Source organism: Pyrus communis, chromosome 6, assembly GCF_963583255.1.
Source record: "Pyrus communis chromosome 6, drPyrComm1.1, whole genome shotgun sequence".
In the NCBI taxonomy this organism is placed as follows: domain Eukaryota; kingdom Viridiplantae; phylum Streptophyta; class Magnoliopsida; order Rosales; family Rosaceae; genus Pyrus; species Pyrus communis.
In genome coordinates this window covers 24,879,795-24,897,287 of record NC_084808.1, presented here as the reverse complement: position 1 = coordinate 24,897,287, position 17,493 = coordinate 24,879,795, and the positions used below count along the sequence as shown (strand labels likewise).

General features: G+C 37.6%; 3 protein-coding genes across 3 annotated transcripts; 1 reads left to right on the top strand and 2 right to left on the bottom strand.

Moving 5' to 3' along the window:
- The first annotated feature begins 550 nt into the window (after positions 1-550).
- On the top strand, positions 551-3,027 carry LOC137738175 (protein PLASTID REDOX INSENSITIVE 2, chloroplastic-like). The gene is made up of 3 exons (XM_068477800.1): positions 551-863; positions 954-1,052; positions 2,706-3,027. The coding sequence occupies exons 1-3, from the start codon at positions 651-653 to the stop codon at positions 2,898-2,900; spliced, it is 507 nt and encodes a 168-aa protein (XP_068333901.1). The 5' UTR covers positions 551-650; the 3' UTR covers positions 2,901-3,027.
- Positions 2,907-4,144, bottom strand: LOC137738174 (uncharacterized). Its single transcript, XM_068477799.1, has 3 exons — positions 3,720-4,144; positions 3,473-3,624; positions 2,907-3,376 (listed from the first exon to the last, which is right to left on the bottom strand). Exons 1-3 carry the CDS (start codon positions 4,006-4,008, stop codon positions 3,251-3,253), a joined length of 567 nt encoding a protein of 188 aa, XP_068333900.1. The 5' UTR covers positions 4,009-4,144; the 3' UTR covers positions 2,907-3,250.
- Positions 4,145-11,310: 7,166 nt separating this feature from the next.
- LOC137737491 (nucleobase-ascorbate transporter 6-like) lies at positions 11,311-15,516 on the bottom strand. The gene is made up of 15 exons (XM_068476986.1): positions 15,314-15,516; positions 14,942-15,079; positions 14,512-14,609; positions 14,214-14,390; positions 14,019-14,119; positions 13,643-13,718; positions 13,468-13,527; positions 13,166-13,350; positions 12,975-13,071; positions 12,741-12,827; positions 12,581-12,639; positions 12,387-12,478; positions 12,236-12,313; positions 11,984-12,144; positions 11,311-11,862 (listed from the first exon to the last, which is right to left on the bottom strand). The coding sequence occupies exons 2-15, from the start codon at positions 15,051-15,053 to the stop codon at positions 11,644-11,646; spliced, it is 1,602 nt and encodes a 533-aa protein (XP_068333087.1). The 5' UTR covers positions 15,054-15,079; positions 15,314-15,516; the 3' UTR covers positions 11,311-11,643.
- Positions 15,517-17,493: the final 1,977 nt, after the last annotated feature.

Below are 17,493 nucleotides of genomic sequence, written 5' to 3'. Positions count from 1 at the left end.
TTTTTATTTTTGGGAAACTCACTTTACCACTTATTTTGCACGCACAATACCACATCTTTTCTTTGGTTTTATTTCCCTAAAAAATTTTCTTTTATGCTATCATGTAGAAAAACTTGTGTAGTTGGCCCCGGCTACGTCATTGATAGAGTAATTCTAAAAAAAGCAGGGAATATTAAAGTGGGGCTTATTCTCAATACGAAGAAAGTTGAGGTTTACTATAAAATGAATTGGTAATGTAGGGAGTAGTTTAACTTACTTATAAATTCATGCAAGATCCATCCTCTCATTAATTTAGGATTCATTCTCAACACGCCCCTCATGTGTGGCCCCACACGAATTTTCATCTCAAACACTTGAGCAACACAAATGAGATGGCATGGAGTGCGTGAGATCATCGAGCTTCGCACGTGAGACAACCCGTTATAATACTGAGATTCTATCATAAAACTAATTAGCAATATGAAGAATAACTCAACTTACGTAGAAACCCATAAGATCTGAAACCCAAGGGTAAGCCAGCGATCTTAAAATGCTGGCCCATTAGAATTCTACGACAAAGCCAACCGGCCCAATTCAAAGAATGTTGCTGTGGTTTTGATTTCGTTAGAATCATATCCGCCATTCTGAATGTCGTGGTGTACTCCTTAACAATGGCGCTCCACAAACCCTGTGGCTGTGGCCCTCTCGTTTCGAGCCCAGCACTCACTCCTCCCTCCAAAACCCCAATGTCCACCGTTATTCATATTCTTCGTCCGCCGCTAAAACCCATATTCAGAAACTCCGCCGTAAAGCAGCCAAGAGCCACGGCGGCGACGCCCCACAAGTTTGTTTATCCTGACCCAATTCCCCAGTTCGCAGAATCTGTAAGTATGCTTGAGAATTTATGCCTTTTTTGTGGAGTTGATCTGAATGCATGTTTATGCTGTGTTATTAGCTCGACTTGTTTGTTGCAGGAGACTCAGAAGTTCAGGGCAGAGCTTTCCAGGAGGTTACTTAAGGAGAAGGAGGCTTTTGGGCATGACCTCCATAGTGTGGTAGACGTCTGTGCAGAGGCATGTTACTCATATCTCTAATGGGTTTTCTTTTCCCGTTTTCTGTGTTGAACAGTTGATTGATAAAAATGATAACTTTAGTTGTGTAATTTGAGGGAGTTGTGTCCTAACGTAACAAAACCATATGCCGCCACGTTAGCTTCGAGGAAGAATATGATTTAGCTCGTATTTATGAATTTGAGGGTAGCTAATAGAATGCCATTGTTTCACCAATTTGGAGTTGCAAATGATTGATGCACCCGCTCTCTCGTAGTTCAAGTGGATAAGAGTATTCAACCTGCAACTAAAGACCTGAGTTCGAAATTTTGGATCCCTTACCCAATTTTGCTTGTATAATAAAAAGGTTGATGAACAGTGAATATGTACATGAGTCTATGAGCAGTAGCTGGCCCATCTCGTGCTAGAAATAGGCCTTGGTTGTGAACTTCTGGTGCATTCAAAACTCTCTAGGGCAAAATTACTGGGCTTGGACTTCAGATTCCGGCCTATTCCAGTGAGAAGTTAATGAGAGAATATAATTATGATATGGTAATGAGAACATTCGGATTCTGCATCATAGAGACCTGATCGATTGCAAGTGGGTTCTTTTCTTCATGTTTGGTTTACATTTATTATTCTGGACTTCCTGGTGGCCGGTGGAGACATAGATTTTGATTACCTATTTGACATGTGGTCCTAGCCTTCATTGCATCTGTGGTCTGTGATATGCGTGTTGGATTTGATTTCTGACTCACTTATGGCTAGGTCTAGTCACCTAATTTTTCCAACCCTGGGACAATGTGATTTGTGAAGATTGGAAGAACTGTCTACTTTGATTACACAAGTAATGTGTATAATTATATACAACTATGTACAAGGACCTGTAATCTGAAACTGACCCTTCATTCTAAGAGGAGTGCATTTTTTCGGTCACCGCATAACCAGCGTATTGATTGTCGTTAGTGTGATTTACCGGCAATCAATGTGGTGGGGGAAAATGTTTCCCTCGAAGAGGTATGGCAACAATGTAATGGACAAAGTATGAGATGGTTATCAGACGAGCCCTAGTTTTGAAGCTGTGATGGCTTTGGGAATGATGGATCTATTGGCATAGAAAATGTTGATCTGGAATCCCTCTCCCCGTTTTAATTTCAAATTCAAGCCATGGCCGGCTGGAGGGGGAAAGGATTGAGGGATTCCTTTTCAAATTTTAATTTTTTTTACCCAATTGTATGATAAAGATTAATACTGGGGGCCTAAAGAGTTGTAACTTTTTTGGTGCAAGCCAACCCTTTATGTGAATCAGATGTTTCCTTTCTTTTCTAATTTCTATGGTGCGTGAGTGAGCCTGTGAGGCTATGAGTTTTGCCTGACCTGTAAAACAGTACAATAATTGAGCCTTTTGGACAAAAATCTGACCTCACTCCCCTGTACTATTTTCCAGATAGCTTACATCAAATAGTTCATACCATCTTTGCACGTTTACCTTCTGGCAAATGTTGTCTTATTCCTACCCACAATATCAATATGTGGTGCATTAAAACTCGGGTGCATAGGGTAGAACATATTCGTTATAGCCAATTTGGCTACGCTCATATCTGCAAAGTTGGAGTTGCATACTATTTGAATAACTCAGAATTCAATTAACTAATTTAACCTATTGTTTCAAACCAGATATTCAGTGAATTCTTGCACAGGGAGTATGGAGGACCCGGGACATTGTTGGTAGAGCCTTTCACTGATATGTTGGTTGCTCTGAAAGAAAAGGAATTACCTGGAGCACCTTTGGCTGCAAGAACATCTCTGTTATGGGCTCAAAGCTACCTCGATCGAGACTGGGAAATTTGGAACTCGAAAACACCGAAATGATGTATCATTTTTGTAATCCACACAAATTTATATTTTGGTTTTGTATTTCTCCAGATCATTTATATTTCAAACACAAAAAAATGGGGAAGGGACCCATTGGCTACCAGGAAACTCACACTTCTAATACAATGTCAGATTCAGTGCTTTTTTTCTGTGTGTTGCTATACAGATGGATTATTGCTTTCAACATGGGATGAATTTTGTGGTGGGGTGGGGGGGGATGTGATTGACATTGGATTAGAAAACTCCTTCCCGACTCCATTAATTTCGGGGTTTCGATCCATTTTTGCACTCTATTGTCTACTCTGCAATTTGTTCGCTATCGAAGTTTGAAGTTTGGAAACCGCTGATCAGTTTACGCCCTCGGAGATGCTCTGCAACGAGGGGCGCCAAGACTTGGACCTCAGTGCGGCTGCAGCAGCAGCAGCAGCATTCGCTGATGATGTCCTTGATCGGTGCCTTTCGCGTTTTGAAGCCTGAATTACGACACAGCTAAAGCATTAGTATTACCGACCGATGACACAAGTTTGTCGATACAAAAAGATTAGAAGGGTTGTTCAAATTCTACATACATGCTTGATATTCTCCTTGTCATTAGATTTCACTTCTGCTGCCTCTTCGCAACCCGAGCAACCCGAATTCTCCTTCCCTTGCCCCGTTCGCAACTTCTCGAGCAATTCGAGCTGCTGTTTCTTCTTTTTCGCCTTCAAAACCTTCTTAACCTCTACAAATACCATCCCAAAAAAACACAAACATCAACACACAGAAACTTTCAAAACCCGACAACAACCTCAAAAAACATGAACACAAAGACCATACCTTGAGTGGTGACCAGCCGGTAGGCATGGCCGAGAGCGAGAGTTTCGTTTGGCCGAAGAAGCTTGACGCGAGTGAAGCGCACCGCTTTGCCGTGCTCCTCCTCGTTATTCTCTGCTACTTGTTCGTGATCTTGTTCGGAAACCGGCAATGGAATGATAAGGGAAACGTAGTGACCGGGGTTCAACCTCATCACCTCACTCGCACTTATAGGCCAATACATCCTCTCTAGCTTCCCACTCGGATGCTGTATCACCAGAGCTGCTGCATCAATGGCTTGACAGTTCCCCATCTCTCTCTCTCTAGAAACTTACGAAAGAAGACGACGACGACGAAGATAGAGAGATAAGGAGGAAGAAGAAGAAATAGAAGAGGAAGAGAAGAAATAGAAGAGGAAGAAGAAAGAAGTCACTTTCTGTACAGCTCTCCTCCCATAAGTTCACAACCCGCAAACCCAAAGATATAAGCGAAGGTTTACCATGTTTCCCTCACTCTCCCTCTCCCTCTCCCTCTCACTTCCCCAATTAACTCATGCTGCGTGCTTTAGTTTAAAACCTAATTAACACTGAAACATGTCCACGCAATGAGAGATTTTTTAGTGTAATCAGCACATAAGATGGTACACTTTATTATATAAATAATGAGATATGTATGTTAAAAAGTTAATAACTTAAAATATAAAATTTTTCATCACTTACATAAAAACAAATAGTGTACTGCTTATATTCCCGTCACAATAAAAAATATCTCCCAAGCAACAATGCCGATTATTTTAATTAGTACTAATAGTGATTATGAGCTCAGTTAAGCAACGAGTAAGGGGGCACCGGCTTGGTGATTACGAAGCGAGTTTACTGCCACGTGGAGAGATGTTAGATGGTAGTGGTTTGGAAGAACACGCTCCGCGGTATCGACGGGGTCAAGGTTTAGGGACTTAGGAAAAACCGAAGCTACAGATAATGTAGGAAAAATATTATGTGACCAAGGCGGCAGATGGGGCAGTGCGTGCGTGTGCTAAGATTCTTTTGCTTTGAGTATGGACAGTCGACTACGACATCCCATCACACAATATCTTGGTGAGGTTCTAACTTTGTGTTTGGTTGCCAAGAAAATGGGAGGAAAGATGGATTCCGGAATGTGAAAAATTCAGAGCGATCGGAGCTCTTTATACACGTTGCGTCCACTGCCAATCATGCATGATTTATTTTGTGTAATTAATTTTTGAAAATCTGTATGAGGAGAGTAGTACTCATTCAACATGGGAGCTGTTCTGCGCATAAAGCAACCCACTAATGTGTGTTTAGTGCGGGAAATATTATTAAGCACTATGCACAACTTTTCGTACAAGCTTCAGTGTCCAACGCAATTTTGAGTAGGATTGGACCAGTGACATCTAAAAATACTTAACAGAGATTTGAGGGTTCATACTTGCACCTTTCATTTTATTTATCAAATTATCTACCTGCTCATCTTTAATTTTTGTTCTATTTCAAAAATTATATTCTCACAATTAGAATTACGAAAATCTAGATGATTATTTTCATATCACGTTGCATGATGATGATATCTAAAAATAAAAATTTGGGTAAAGTAGCCTCATTAGTCGAATGATCAAACATTTTCACAAAGAAATAAATTCGGTTGTATTCATGTAATAATAGACACCATACAAATACATCTTTCAATATTGTAATTGACTGTTCAAACTGTCGTACTAAATATTTTCACTACTTAAACATAAAAATGAGTTGTAAGTTTTCGTTTATAATTCAAAATATGTAACCCATTTTCTAATTTGACTTCTAATGGTTTAGTCATTGTTACTATTCCAAAGAATGAGAACTTAGGTCATCGACATGCATGTACAACAAAAACAATCGTTTCAATCCCCTAATAAATTTATAATTCTTTGTATTAAGGATTAAGATGAAAATATCACATCTTACCCACAAGAAAAGATGATTACTGAAGTCGACTGCCACATCAAATCATGTTTAAATTTTTGGGAGCAAATTCTGACACAAGACATAACAAATTTAGAATTGTTGTCACATAGTCGATTTGGAACCCTAAATCAGCTACACAAGCCAAACGTAAAATTTGACCAAATGAAGAACGAAAATTGTACAATTTTTTGGTCTGTATATTAAAAATATTTATCCTTGGATAGTGAGCAAAAATCCTAACCAAGTTAAGAGACAAGTGGTAATCTTTCTGACAGTCTTTGACGATTAATGTGAATCTGGTTTAATTAAGCTATATAAACATGAGATTAATAGACATCCCTTTTGGCTAATGTCAGTGTGTGTAATATGCCATGCGAGGTGTTGGGAGATTTTTTTTTTTTGCTCAAATATTAAATGAAAAATGGACTATTTCTTGTTCAATGTAGGAGTTGACACCCCAATAATTTTAAATGCAAAATGGCCTTAACTTCTTATGGCGTTGGGTGTGACAGTCATTAATTTTTAATAATTGGTTTTTATTAAATTATAAATCCCTTCACTTTTTATAATCTTGGACAGCTTTAAATATAAGAAGTGGATGGGTTTCAAAATTTTCAATAATAATTAATAATATTGATGTTCATAGATTGCAGCTTGTGGGGGCGGCAAGGCAAAGATTAGGTCCTGAATGTCTGTTCCTCCTTTCGTTGGCCTTTAAACGTTCTTGAAATCACGAACTTAAAAATGTCGTCTAGTATTTTTATTTTTTATTTTTTAGTATAAGTGGAAGGTTTTAAATTTGATTTATGTTAATGACGAGTTCGATACTAAATTATTATAGACTGTTCATTTTGCGGTCTAATCCATATCTCTCACCGCTTACTGTAAATATATATCGTTGTATTAAATAATACATTCTTGAAATCTAATTAAAGTTTAAATCTTTGCCAACAACCAGTGGACTCTGACAGGGTCTTGTTTAATTGGTGTAGGGTTTGTTCGTCTTGTTCTTTTCTTCTTGTTATGGACAAATGGGTTTCAATGTGTGTTTTACCACATTCTTCCCCCCACCATAATACTAAACACAAACTATCCATTCTAACTAATTTTTTTAATTTATTTTCTTTAAACAATGGATCGAATCGAAGTGTCGAAGATCCCGACGACATTAGGGTAACAAAAAAGGACAATTAAGTAAAGAAGAGGAACTGTAACTGATGTCACTTGGTTTCCGTTTTTGTTCATGCATCAGGATCATCTTCGATCGAATACGGAGTCGGTACAATTTTTACGGAGGAACTATAATTAATTGTATTTTAATTAGGAAGAGCTTGTGATTGAAAGTGCACCCTCTTTGACACATAGATTTTTCAGTATGCCAAAAACATGGTTTAGTACACCAAGTGTCGTAATACAAGTGAATTGTACTACGACACTTAGTATACTGAATCATTTTCTTAACATACTGAAACATTTCTCTCTAACGAGCCTAATCCTCTACGGCTTCTATTTCGGATAGCGAAAAAAAAAAGGCCCTAACCCCCCCTCTTTGACGCATAGATTTTTCAGTATGTTAGAAACACGGTTTGGTACACCAAGTGTCATAATACAAGTGAATTGTATTACGACACTTGGTATATTGAATCGTTTTCGTAACGTACTGAAATATTTCTCTCTAACGAGCCTAATCCTCTATGGCTTCTATTTCGCGCCGATATAGCTAAAAAAACCAAAAAAAAAAAAGAAAAAAGGCCCTTGCCCCTGGCTCCTACTTTGGGATGGGGTCAGTGGCAACTCCCCTTACTTGCCAATCGCAACCACTTCTTTCTCATCTCATTTGCCATTTCTATTTCATTTTGGCCCTTACAATTTCTAGTGTTGTTTGAGTTTTTGTCTCAACTTTTCTGAGCTTGTTTTAGATCTAGGTTTTTATGCTCTTCTCTTTCTCTGATGTTCTTCACGTCGTCAATTATCAGGTGCTTCTCTTCCTCGTCACACTTTAGTGTTGGGTGGTTGTTAATGGAGAGAGTTGAGATTCCACCATAAAACCAATTGGTAATATGGAGAGACTAGCCAAACTTACTTATAAGCCCATGTAAGGTCTCTCCTTTCATCAATGTGTGATTCATTCTCAACACGCCCCCTCACGTATGGTGAAATTTTCAAGCCTAACACGTGAACAACACAATGGGTGGTGTGGAGTGCGTGTGCCGTTTGGCTTCACACATAGACAAACTGCTCTAATACCATGAAGAAAGTTGAGATTTCACCATAAAACCAATTGGGAATATAGGAAGTAGCCCAACTTACTTATAAGCCCATGAAAGGTCTCTCCTCTCATCAATGTGAGATTCATTCTCTACGGTTAAAATGATATTAGCATTGTTTGGTAAGATGATAAAGCGGTTATTGCGTGGGTGACTCGCTCATCCCCATTTTTTGTTAATATTTTTTGTTTGTGGGTTCTTCTTGGTCGTGGTGGAGGATTTGCGATGGTGACGCAACAGGTGTGGTGGAGGCAGCAGTCTTTCAGATCTGGGGCTTTTTGTGGTTTGCTCTTTTTGAGCATGTTTATTGTATTTTCTTTTCAAAATATGCTTGTATTTAGATTGCCTTTTGGATTTTCCATATCTTGTACTAGCTATTTTAATTAATGAAAGTTATCTAGTTTGAAAAAAAAAAAAAAAAAACTTGGGAATTTCGTGGAAGAAGCATTGTACGGCACATTGTTCATTGACGATCACGTAGGGAAGCATGTCAATGCTACTTAGGACCATGTGAAAGGTCTTTTCTTCCTGGGTGCCCTTGAGTTCAAAGGTCAACATTGAGGGCTAGTTATTCACTTGCATGTTGTTGGTGGCACGCTTGCTTGACCGATAGTCAACCCGCTCAATTTTCTTGGGGGGTTTTAATACTTTCATACAAGTAATATTAAGTTGGAGGAATTAAACCACTTTGAGTGGGCAGCCATTTCGCCTTGTCGATCCGCCCAAGTCCCCTTGATATACAAAAATGGAAACATAGCAACCTGTTTCTGGCGATCGATCGTTAAGGGACCTTATAGCATGGACGTATGAGCAAAAAGATCACCAAATCAACATCGATCGTTCAACGATCAACCCTACCAATCACCATGAAGTGAAGAGCTACTCCACGGGTTGACGTACATTTGCCCTCCAGATAAGAAATACAACGCTTATTCTTTCCCTAATTGCATCCTATTGACGTTCAAAGACACACATCGACATCACAACATTCCACTATTGCCTTAACAATGTAATCTCATCTTACTTAGCCAAACACATAAATTTTTCTAATTATATTTGACTAACTTAAGCTTCGGAGTATCTTTAGTATATCAACTTTCACGGCGTTATAAGTGGTAACCAAATTTTATAATAAAATCTTAGAATAAGATGCTTTTATCTACATAATCCAAACTTGAGTGCTTGTTTGTCATATGTTCTCCTAGGACTCTTGAAGAACACATTATTAAAAGCATATGATATAATAATCAATCATCCTATATTCTCTACTCCTTTAATGGTCTAACCTAGCTAGTAGTGTAGCATCTAATGTTCTCCTATAATAATCAATCATCCTATATTCTCCACTCCTTTAATGGTCTAATCTAGTAGTGTAGCATCTAATGGTTCTCAACTAGATTGAGTAAGTGCAACATCATTGCACTCCACCTAGCGGATCTAAGGGTTATTTAGAACTGCTTTTAAAATAGCAGAAATTGTTTTTTTGTTAAAATGTTTTTTGAACTAATCTTTAATAAAAATGTAAGTGAATTTTAGAAAAATATTTGAAGTGCTTCTTACAAAAAATGTATAAGTGGTGTTTCTTGGGTAACACTTTTAAGTGTTTTTAGAACCCATAAACATTTTTTCTAAAATCTCTTTTAGTCATTTTACATGTACTTCTAAACTAGCCCCTAAACTTACATTTATTTACTAGTTTAACTTATTTAATTTCTTAGTGGATATAACTTTAACTCGGTCTTAATTAGCAACGAGGACCGGAAGATGAGATTATTTTTTTTCTTCCAAAGGTGGCCATATATATCAAGCCAATAATTATTAAAGATGCAGCAACATTGTTAATTAAGCACTAAGCTTTTATTTTGATATGTATCAGATCAGTATTGTCATTTTGACAACTTTAATTCTAAAATCATAATTGGTCAACAATGGTTGATCGGCTCAAGAAGGTTTTTAATTTGTAAATGCACTTACAAGAATATACACCAATTAGCAGAATAAACTTTATATCAACACGCATGATCGGTTAGTTTAACAACATTCAGTTTTTACTTACTGAAAGAGGTCTCAATGTTCGACCACCTTTCTTTTTTTTCCTTCTTTATGTCACACTCCCAAGAATAATTGGATAAATATGGATATAAACATATTTATGTTCTCTTGAGACTTATCAGAAACAGTCTTGCTGCATGCATCTTTTGTTGATGTTTATACTTTTTTCCTTATTTTCTTTCTATGATTTATGAGTGCAAATGGTTCCTTTCCTTGGTATAAATCTGCATGTCGGAAAGAACAGTTGAGATCAAATTGAATTATTTGATTAGGCAGAAAGATACCATCCATGGTGTTGAGAAACTAGAAATTGACACAACCATTTTGTGGTGGCCAGCTTGTCACCCTTGTGATTCTTTTGCTTAAATCACATCAACACCTGGGGCTGCCCTAGTTTTTGGAGACATATTATGAACATAATAGGCTGATTCCTTCCCTTAACAGGAACAACTGGTTTTTACAAAATGGGTTTGTCTACCCTGCTAAGCTTATTCTACAGAGGTATGTACATGGTAGTGTAAGCTCAAAGCGCAATATACAACTGGGATTTCTTAGTTTACTTCATGAATGTGACGAAGATTATTACAGTTTATATTTCAGCTCGTGGAAGATTAGATCTAACATATAATTGAAAATATGTAGTCGTATGACGAGAGGTATGGCTCGAGAGAAATTCTAATATATAATCGAAAATATGTGTGACTCATGAGATATTCTATCATTCTAACATATAAAAGAAAATATGTGATCGTGTGACGGCCAAGAATATGTATAGGAAGAGCGAGGTGGCCAAGAATCTCCCCCCACTTACCAGGCCTCATGACCGAGCTGTTAGAGACATGAAGTACCCAAAGAGGTTTGCGAAGAGAGGTTGTCGGCATGACCAATGCAGGAGGCCCCCATTGAGTGTGTAGTGTCCCAGTCCCTTATTTTTCTGCCTAATTTGCCCTAAATAATGGTGGAATGGAACTAAAATCCAGGACTCCTTGTCCCTTTTAAAAGGGTGGTAATATCCACTTTATCTTTTTTTACCTTCATCCTCCTACGATCATCAAATTGAATGAAACGAAGAAGATTAAAAAACCAAAATTAAAAAGAAATTTATAAAAAGTAAAAAAAATATGTGTAAATAAAACCGCCCTCTTAAAATTTCAGAAGTCGTTTATAATTTATGAAAGTTTCTGTAAGGTCCTTGTTGGTGGTGGTAGGAGCCATGTGGCATTGCCATGTCCATATGGGTACGTCCTGAGTTTTTGAGTTTTTGTTTTGTTCAATTAAGTATTTAAAAGCTGATAAAAAAATTCAAGTCCTTAAAGGAGTCTTTGTTTTCATGTTTTCTTACAAGAAGATACATAACTATTTCAATTTACAAAGAGGAAATCAAACTAAATGCAAAAGTTGAATACACTGTTTTGACTAAATGACTTATGCCGTTATAAACCCTAAGGCCCAATGCAAGCCCATGTTACTTCTTTACGTCCACACAATTCAGTCAGTCTGGATGAGGCTGCTAGAAGGAGTAGGACAAAGATTTTCATATATGTGATATGGTGTGTCCTTCCTTAGGGTAAATAGAAGAAAAGGAGGGAAAACAAGATTCATGTTCTAGTTTGGTACAGACAATGAGATCATGCCGGAGCATTTGAGACGGTTTGAATATCATCACACTGAGGGGAAAAACTTGTTGAGGTTGAAAGGCAGGGAGTAGAATTCCTCGCTTCTTGTATCCGTCTTGAAAGATCGGAATCTATCCCACCAATGCATGCCGCGATCTTTCCTTGTAGCGCTGTCCTTGCGGTGTAGCGTGATGTCCAAGAATACTGCCAAGAAACCGGCCACAAATGGTTCGGACGAGAAAGGAACGTTGATCATATCATTGAACTGCAAAAAAACATGGGGAAAAATGAGTCACCAATCTCTTGCATGAGGTATGGGACTCGAACAAGAAAAGATAGTAATTTTAAGGAGTTTAGAAGAAGACAGGAATGGTTTTGTTTCGTACCCATCTTGCTCCGGTGTGCACGGGGCCGTAGCCTCTAATAAGGGTGTATTCGTTGAAATATTGTGGAATCGACAAGCCCATGTAAATGGAGAAGCCTAAGATAAATTTCGTCCGAAAACTGTTGAGGTTGCAAAATTGAAGCAAGGTAAGACCTGCAGAACCTGCTCATACACAATTATGGAGAAATACATTAAGTGACCTTCCCACCAAGGTCTACCATCAAAAGCGGATTCATCAGTTGGCAACGCATACCGACATAAGCGAAGAAAAAGCAATACAATGCTGCAATGATGGGTGCCGGAATTGAGGCAAAGACAGCTCCAAATTTTCCTGAAAACCAATGATTGTTTAGCACATATATAAGCTAAAATATAACGCAGGAATTGTACCGTAAGTCACTTACCAAGTATGGAAAAGAAGATCATGAAACAGGCTGAAATTTGAACCACCCTTCGGCTACCAACCCGTGTCAATGCTAACAAACCGGCATTTTCACTGGAGATAAATTCAACAACAGTTTTCGGGACAATTGGGAAGATAGTCAGGTAATTATTCTTAAGTTATTTCTAGATATGTACGGGTGCAAAAGAAGCTTACACAGATACTGAAGCTCCATTCCCAGTGCCAAATATACCACAGAAAAGAATTCCGACTCCCTAAACTCAAAATAACGTTATAAAGAATAAATATGTTTGCTAAGTTTATAAAGATTAATCTTGAAGTTCTAAGTATGAAACATGAAATCATATGTGATTACCTGCCAACCAACACCGCGGCTTAAAACAGAAGGTGGCAGCGGAGTTGCACTTGCATACCTTGACACAGCAATAAAGGCACCGGTGGACTGTTCAACCATAAAACTTACGTTACAATAAGCAAATAAAAAGGAATGATACATCAATTCGATCTTCCAAATATTAACACATCGACAATAACTACTGGGAAGTTATAAAAATCTTAGTAATGAGAACAAGAATACAGGTATGCAAACCTCTACAAGAGCAACAAATGAAACAGCCATCATTGCAAAAGCTTCTCCAGCATCGAATGTGGGAGCTCCCCATTGAAAGGGATATGGAATCCTTATCCTGAGAAAATGTTGAACAATCAGCATCAAAGATGCATAATGATGTAGTATAAAGCATCATAAGTTACGAGAAGGAAGCACCACAAGGGAATTACCATGGAGCAGCACCTACGATACCAGCACGATCAGTTCGACAGGTTAATTGAGTTGTGGGTCCTGTGTTCTTATAGGCCCCACCCACAGTAAGCAGATGAGCATAAATCCACACAATGGCCACCGAAAATAGAACAGCAAAGCGATCAAAGACATGCGTCTCACTGCGCAACAAATGAGGGATGTACTGGAAAAATTCACTAGATCAATACACTTCCATACGAATATTTCAACTGAGGTGATCCACAGTTGATGTTGTTTACCAAGAAAGAAGGGAAAAAAATATCAAATGATCGAAGCTTACCTGTGAAAATATAAGTAGCATGATCAATTGCGGTAGCCCAATCTCCACACACTTCGCAAACTACACATCCAAAGCCAAAGTTAATAACCTAGTAAAGTTTAAAAGAAGGGTGGGAAAACAAATGAACGTTTTAACAGGTAATCTTGCAACCAACAAAGGAAACGTAAACGCATACCACAGGAAAACCAAACTCGTATAGCCCAAATCCTGACAAAGCGACCAAAGGAACAGCAGAAAGTGGACTTAGGAACCTGGACAAGTAGAAAGAATTGATAATTAATTGACAACACATGTTTAAGAGGCTTAGCGAATCATAAAACAAAAATGAAATTTAAATCGCAACCCATATCATCATGAATGTTTCATTAAATTGTAAAGTAACTTGGTGTTTGCAATGAACACGCAAAAATTGAAAGAGATGCAATCGACATAGGTGCTCACTAATGAACATATTAAAAACACCCTGAAGTAAATATTAGCCTGGCCAAAATACCACAACGCAACTGAAAAGAATTTATTAACACTAATAATATGGCAGAGTCTTAACAAACCTCGCCACATTGCGCCAAAGACCGCTGAAGCCAACTACAATCTGCAGAGTTGAGGCAATAATAAGTGCACCCTGCGTTCCACGCATTATCTTCTCAAATTTCTGCATATCCATCATGGAACATGTCAGACGCTGTTATGCTGTCATAAAGGACAATAGTAATTGAAAAGCACTAGTGAGATTCCAATGGAACAACCTCCTGGGGGTTCACAATGTCATTATACCGACCAGCCAAGATAATCGAAATGGTTGTTGGCACATAGGTATAGGATGCTCCGATCACTGCAGGTAAACGAGTCCCAAAGAATGTTTGAAGCAGTGTGTTTAATCCAGCAACAAAGAGTATAGTTTGAATCATTTTTGCTTTCTCCTCCTATAAGATGGTGAAAAAATTAGTTAGACACCTAAGAGTCATGATCCAGGAACAGATCAGCGTGTCAGAGAGAAGAATGATCGAAAATGGTTGATTGCTACTATCATTGTAAAAGCCTTACGTTTCCTCCTCCCATCTGAGGAACGAGAGAGGTGGGAATCAGAACCGTTGTGCCAAGCATCACCAAGTAATGTTGGAAACCAAGTAGGATGGCTTCAGCTGCATTGAGAAATAATTCCACAATCACACACAATAATCACATCGGTATACAAATGCTGGTTACAGTATAAATAAATAAAAACCGATGAAACCTAACTGAGACTCCAAATGTGTCCCAAGACTCCCAACAAATAGAACATAAGCATACATACAAAAGCAGAAACCTAACTGAGATTCATAAAACTCAACGAGGGAATACTAGACGCGAAAATGATCATCACCATTAGCGCCACATAACAAAGTATCAACGAAATAAAACGACTCCAAATTGGCAGAGCAAATCCTTATAAAGAGAAAATGTCAACAATGTGGAAAGAGAATTAGGCACTCACGCCAAGGAGGAGGACTGGTAATGCAGTAGGAAACGTTAGGCAGCTGATCTTTGACCAGATGAGGCTGTAGCTCCTCCTGTTTCGGTGGCGGTGCATGTCCACCTCCTGCCATTTTTCTCTCCTGTTTCCTTCTCCTCTCTACAAGACATCCAAAAAGTTCAGTTAATTATCGGTTTATCACTCAGCATGCCAACCAAAATTCCAGAGGGGAAAAGAAAAAAAAAAAAAAAAAAAACCAAATTCTCAAAGCACCAAAAACCAACTTGAATCCCACTGAAATAAACACCAAGACTGAAAATTTAAAAAAAAAAAAGAAAAAGAGAAAACAATGATTATTTCTACAAGAGGAAGAAAAAATAAAAAGATTATTACTTTTTGAAGAACTAAATCGAAAATTCAGAAGGCAAGTTCTTGTATTGAGAAGAACTCCAAAACTCTGGTCTCAGAAATTCTGCTGCTCAAGCTTAAACGAGGAAGAGAGAGACTGATGAAAGGTGGCATGAGAGAGGGAGAGAGATTTACAACCCAAAGGAGTCCCACTTGGACTCCAAGAAAACATTAAAGTGAGTGTGAAGAAGTGGAGAAAAGCAAAAGCAGGAGAGAAATTGAGAGCCTTCCCCCTTCAAAAAAAAAAACACTTCTCCGACCCAAATCGAATCTCTTCAAATGCATAATCTTTAACTTTTGTAACGTCGGTCGTCTTTCTTTTTCCTCGAATACGTAAGAATGAAGCTTTGTGTAAAAGCAGCTTCTCCACCGTCACCTTTACCGTTATTTACTGCCATTAAAGCTCTTTGGGAAGTAAAAGAAATTCCCTGTTCTTTTTTTTTTCTTTTCTAATTTCGTTGGTAAAAGAAGTTTCTTTTTTTGCAGAGTATGCAGATTACAATATTGCAATTTGCAGAGCAGAGAAGCGAGGTCAAATTTTTTATTTTCCATACCTTAGTTTTTGCAGGAGCTTCTGAGAGTGATGAATGATCAGTAACTTTCAGTCCCTTTGTTTTTCTTCAAGTATTTGTCAAACTGCATAGACAGATCGAAGTCTCCTTCGATTTGTCTCTGAGTGTACTTTTGATTCAGGGCTTTGGCATACATGACACTTGGACAGTCAAGTTCTGAGCTGTCCGTAGAGAGACACTGCCACCTTGTTTTTCTCTCACGTATGAACTCCAACGCAAAATTTGCTTTCACAAAATCTTTTATCATAGCGTGTACAAGAATCTACATGTAATTCGATTATTTGAACACCAAAATTGTTAATCCAAACCAATTACGAGAAGTTAGAAAGTCAGAAAACACGAAAATGCATAATACTTATCAAATACTATAACTTGATATCTCGATCGAATGTAAATTTGATGATCTTCTCCGTTGATAAAAAATACAAATTTGTAAATGAAACTACTTTTGTACACAAGTTTGTACAAATTAATTTCACATTGGATCCAAGTTCTAACTAGACTTAGGTTCACCTGATGAACATTTTAGACTTTTGCATTCCTGATTCTATCTCGTTGTATTTATCTCTCATCACGTGATGAGTAAGAAACTAAAACCGCAAGACAGATTCTTTCTCCATAGTCCTCACCAGATGAGAAACTGTGTTTAATGTATCAACTTTGGGACCAAGTGGGCCACGGATTGGTGATAGTTGGGTTGAAGGATGCCCAAGTTTTTAAGAACAAGATGCCAAAGAAAATGCTCCATTAGCGACCCTAATAAGCCTATAGGATGTCGTAGTTATCCCTAACTTTTGTTCGTGGAGTTTGCATGGGAATATATCCAGAACTCCAAACCATTGAACAGTTCCACTTAGATATAATTAAATTATTTCTTGATGTGAAGCTTCCCATAATTTCCACTGGATAAAAAGATTGAAATTGTTTTTTATTAAGTTTGGATCTAGCTCGTGTCAATTCATGAATTGATGAGGAGTATTGGCACTCGGCTACAACTTTTCATGATTCTGACCTTCTTTCCAAGTAGATAAAGGAAAACACAAAGACATCGTTTGAAATATCGAATATTTTAAAATTTTAACCGTGAGACTTTATGTCAAAAACATAACAATTAAAATATAACTGCTAAAAAATTCAAGGTATTTTATATTTTGATAAATGCTAAGAATTTTCTCTAAAAGTGAGAATTTTCATGATTACTCTATTACTTCATAGTTTAATATTAATTTTCGTGTTAACATTGTAAAATATTGTTAAAAAAATTGAGGGGATAGAGAGTCCCACTTCTGATGAGAGATTTTCAATGTGTCGTGAACACGATTCGGTATACCACGTGTAATAATATAATCAGTAAGACTCTTGAAAGAAAATATCTCAATCAATTATATTATTACACTTGATATACCGAATTGTATTTCCAACACACTGATAAATTTACAACTTATGAAAGAATTCCCCTGGCATTTTTCATATTTCGAAACGCCATTAAAAACATAGCAACATGGGAAAAAGTTTTATTCCCAAAGCCCCCACAAAAGGCCCCATCTTTACCTTCTTTTCCCTAACCCCAAAAACATTATATAAATAGATTAA

Coding starts and splice junctions, on each gene's coding strand:
- LOC137738175 (XM_068477800.1), top strand. CDS start 651: ATGGCGCTCCACAAACCCTGTGGCTGTGGCCCTCTCGTTTCGAGCCCA. Junction 864..953: donor TTCCCCAGTTCGCAGAATCT/GTAAGTATGCTT, acceptor TGTTTGTTGCAG/GAGACTCAGAAGTTCAGGGC. Junction 1,053..2,705: donor TGGTAGACGTCTGTGCAGAG/GCATGTTACTCA, acceptor GTTTCAAACCAG/ATATTCAGTGAATTCTTGCA.
- LOC137738174 (XM_068477799.1), bottom strand. CDS start 4,008: ATGGGGAACTGTCAAGCCATTGATGCAGCAGCTCTGGTGATACAGCAT. Junction 3,625..3,719: donor CCGGCTGGTCACCACTCAAG/GTATGGTCTTTG, acceptor TGGTATTTGTAG/AGGTTAAGAAGGTTTTGAAG. Junction 3,377..3,472: donor ACAAGGAGAATATCAAGCAT/GTATGTAGAATT, acceptor GTCGTAATTCAG/GCTTCAAAACGCGAAAGGCA.
- LOC137737491 (XM_068476986.1), bottom strand. CDS start 15,053: ATGGCAGGAGGTGGACATGCACCGCCACCGAAACAGGAGGAGCTACAG. Junction 13,072..13,165: donor ATCGTAGGTGCTGCTCCATG/GTAATTCCCTTG, acceptor ACATTTTCTCAG/GATAAGGATTCCATATCCCT. Junction 12,640..12,740: donor GCCGCGGTGTTGGTTGGCAG/GTAATCACATAT, acceptor TTTTGAGTTTAG/GGAGTCGGAATTCTTTTCTG.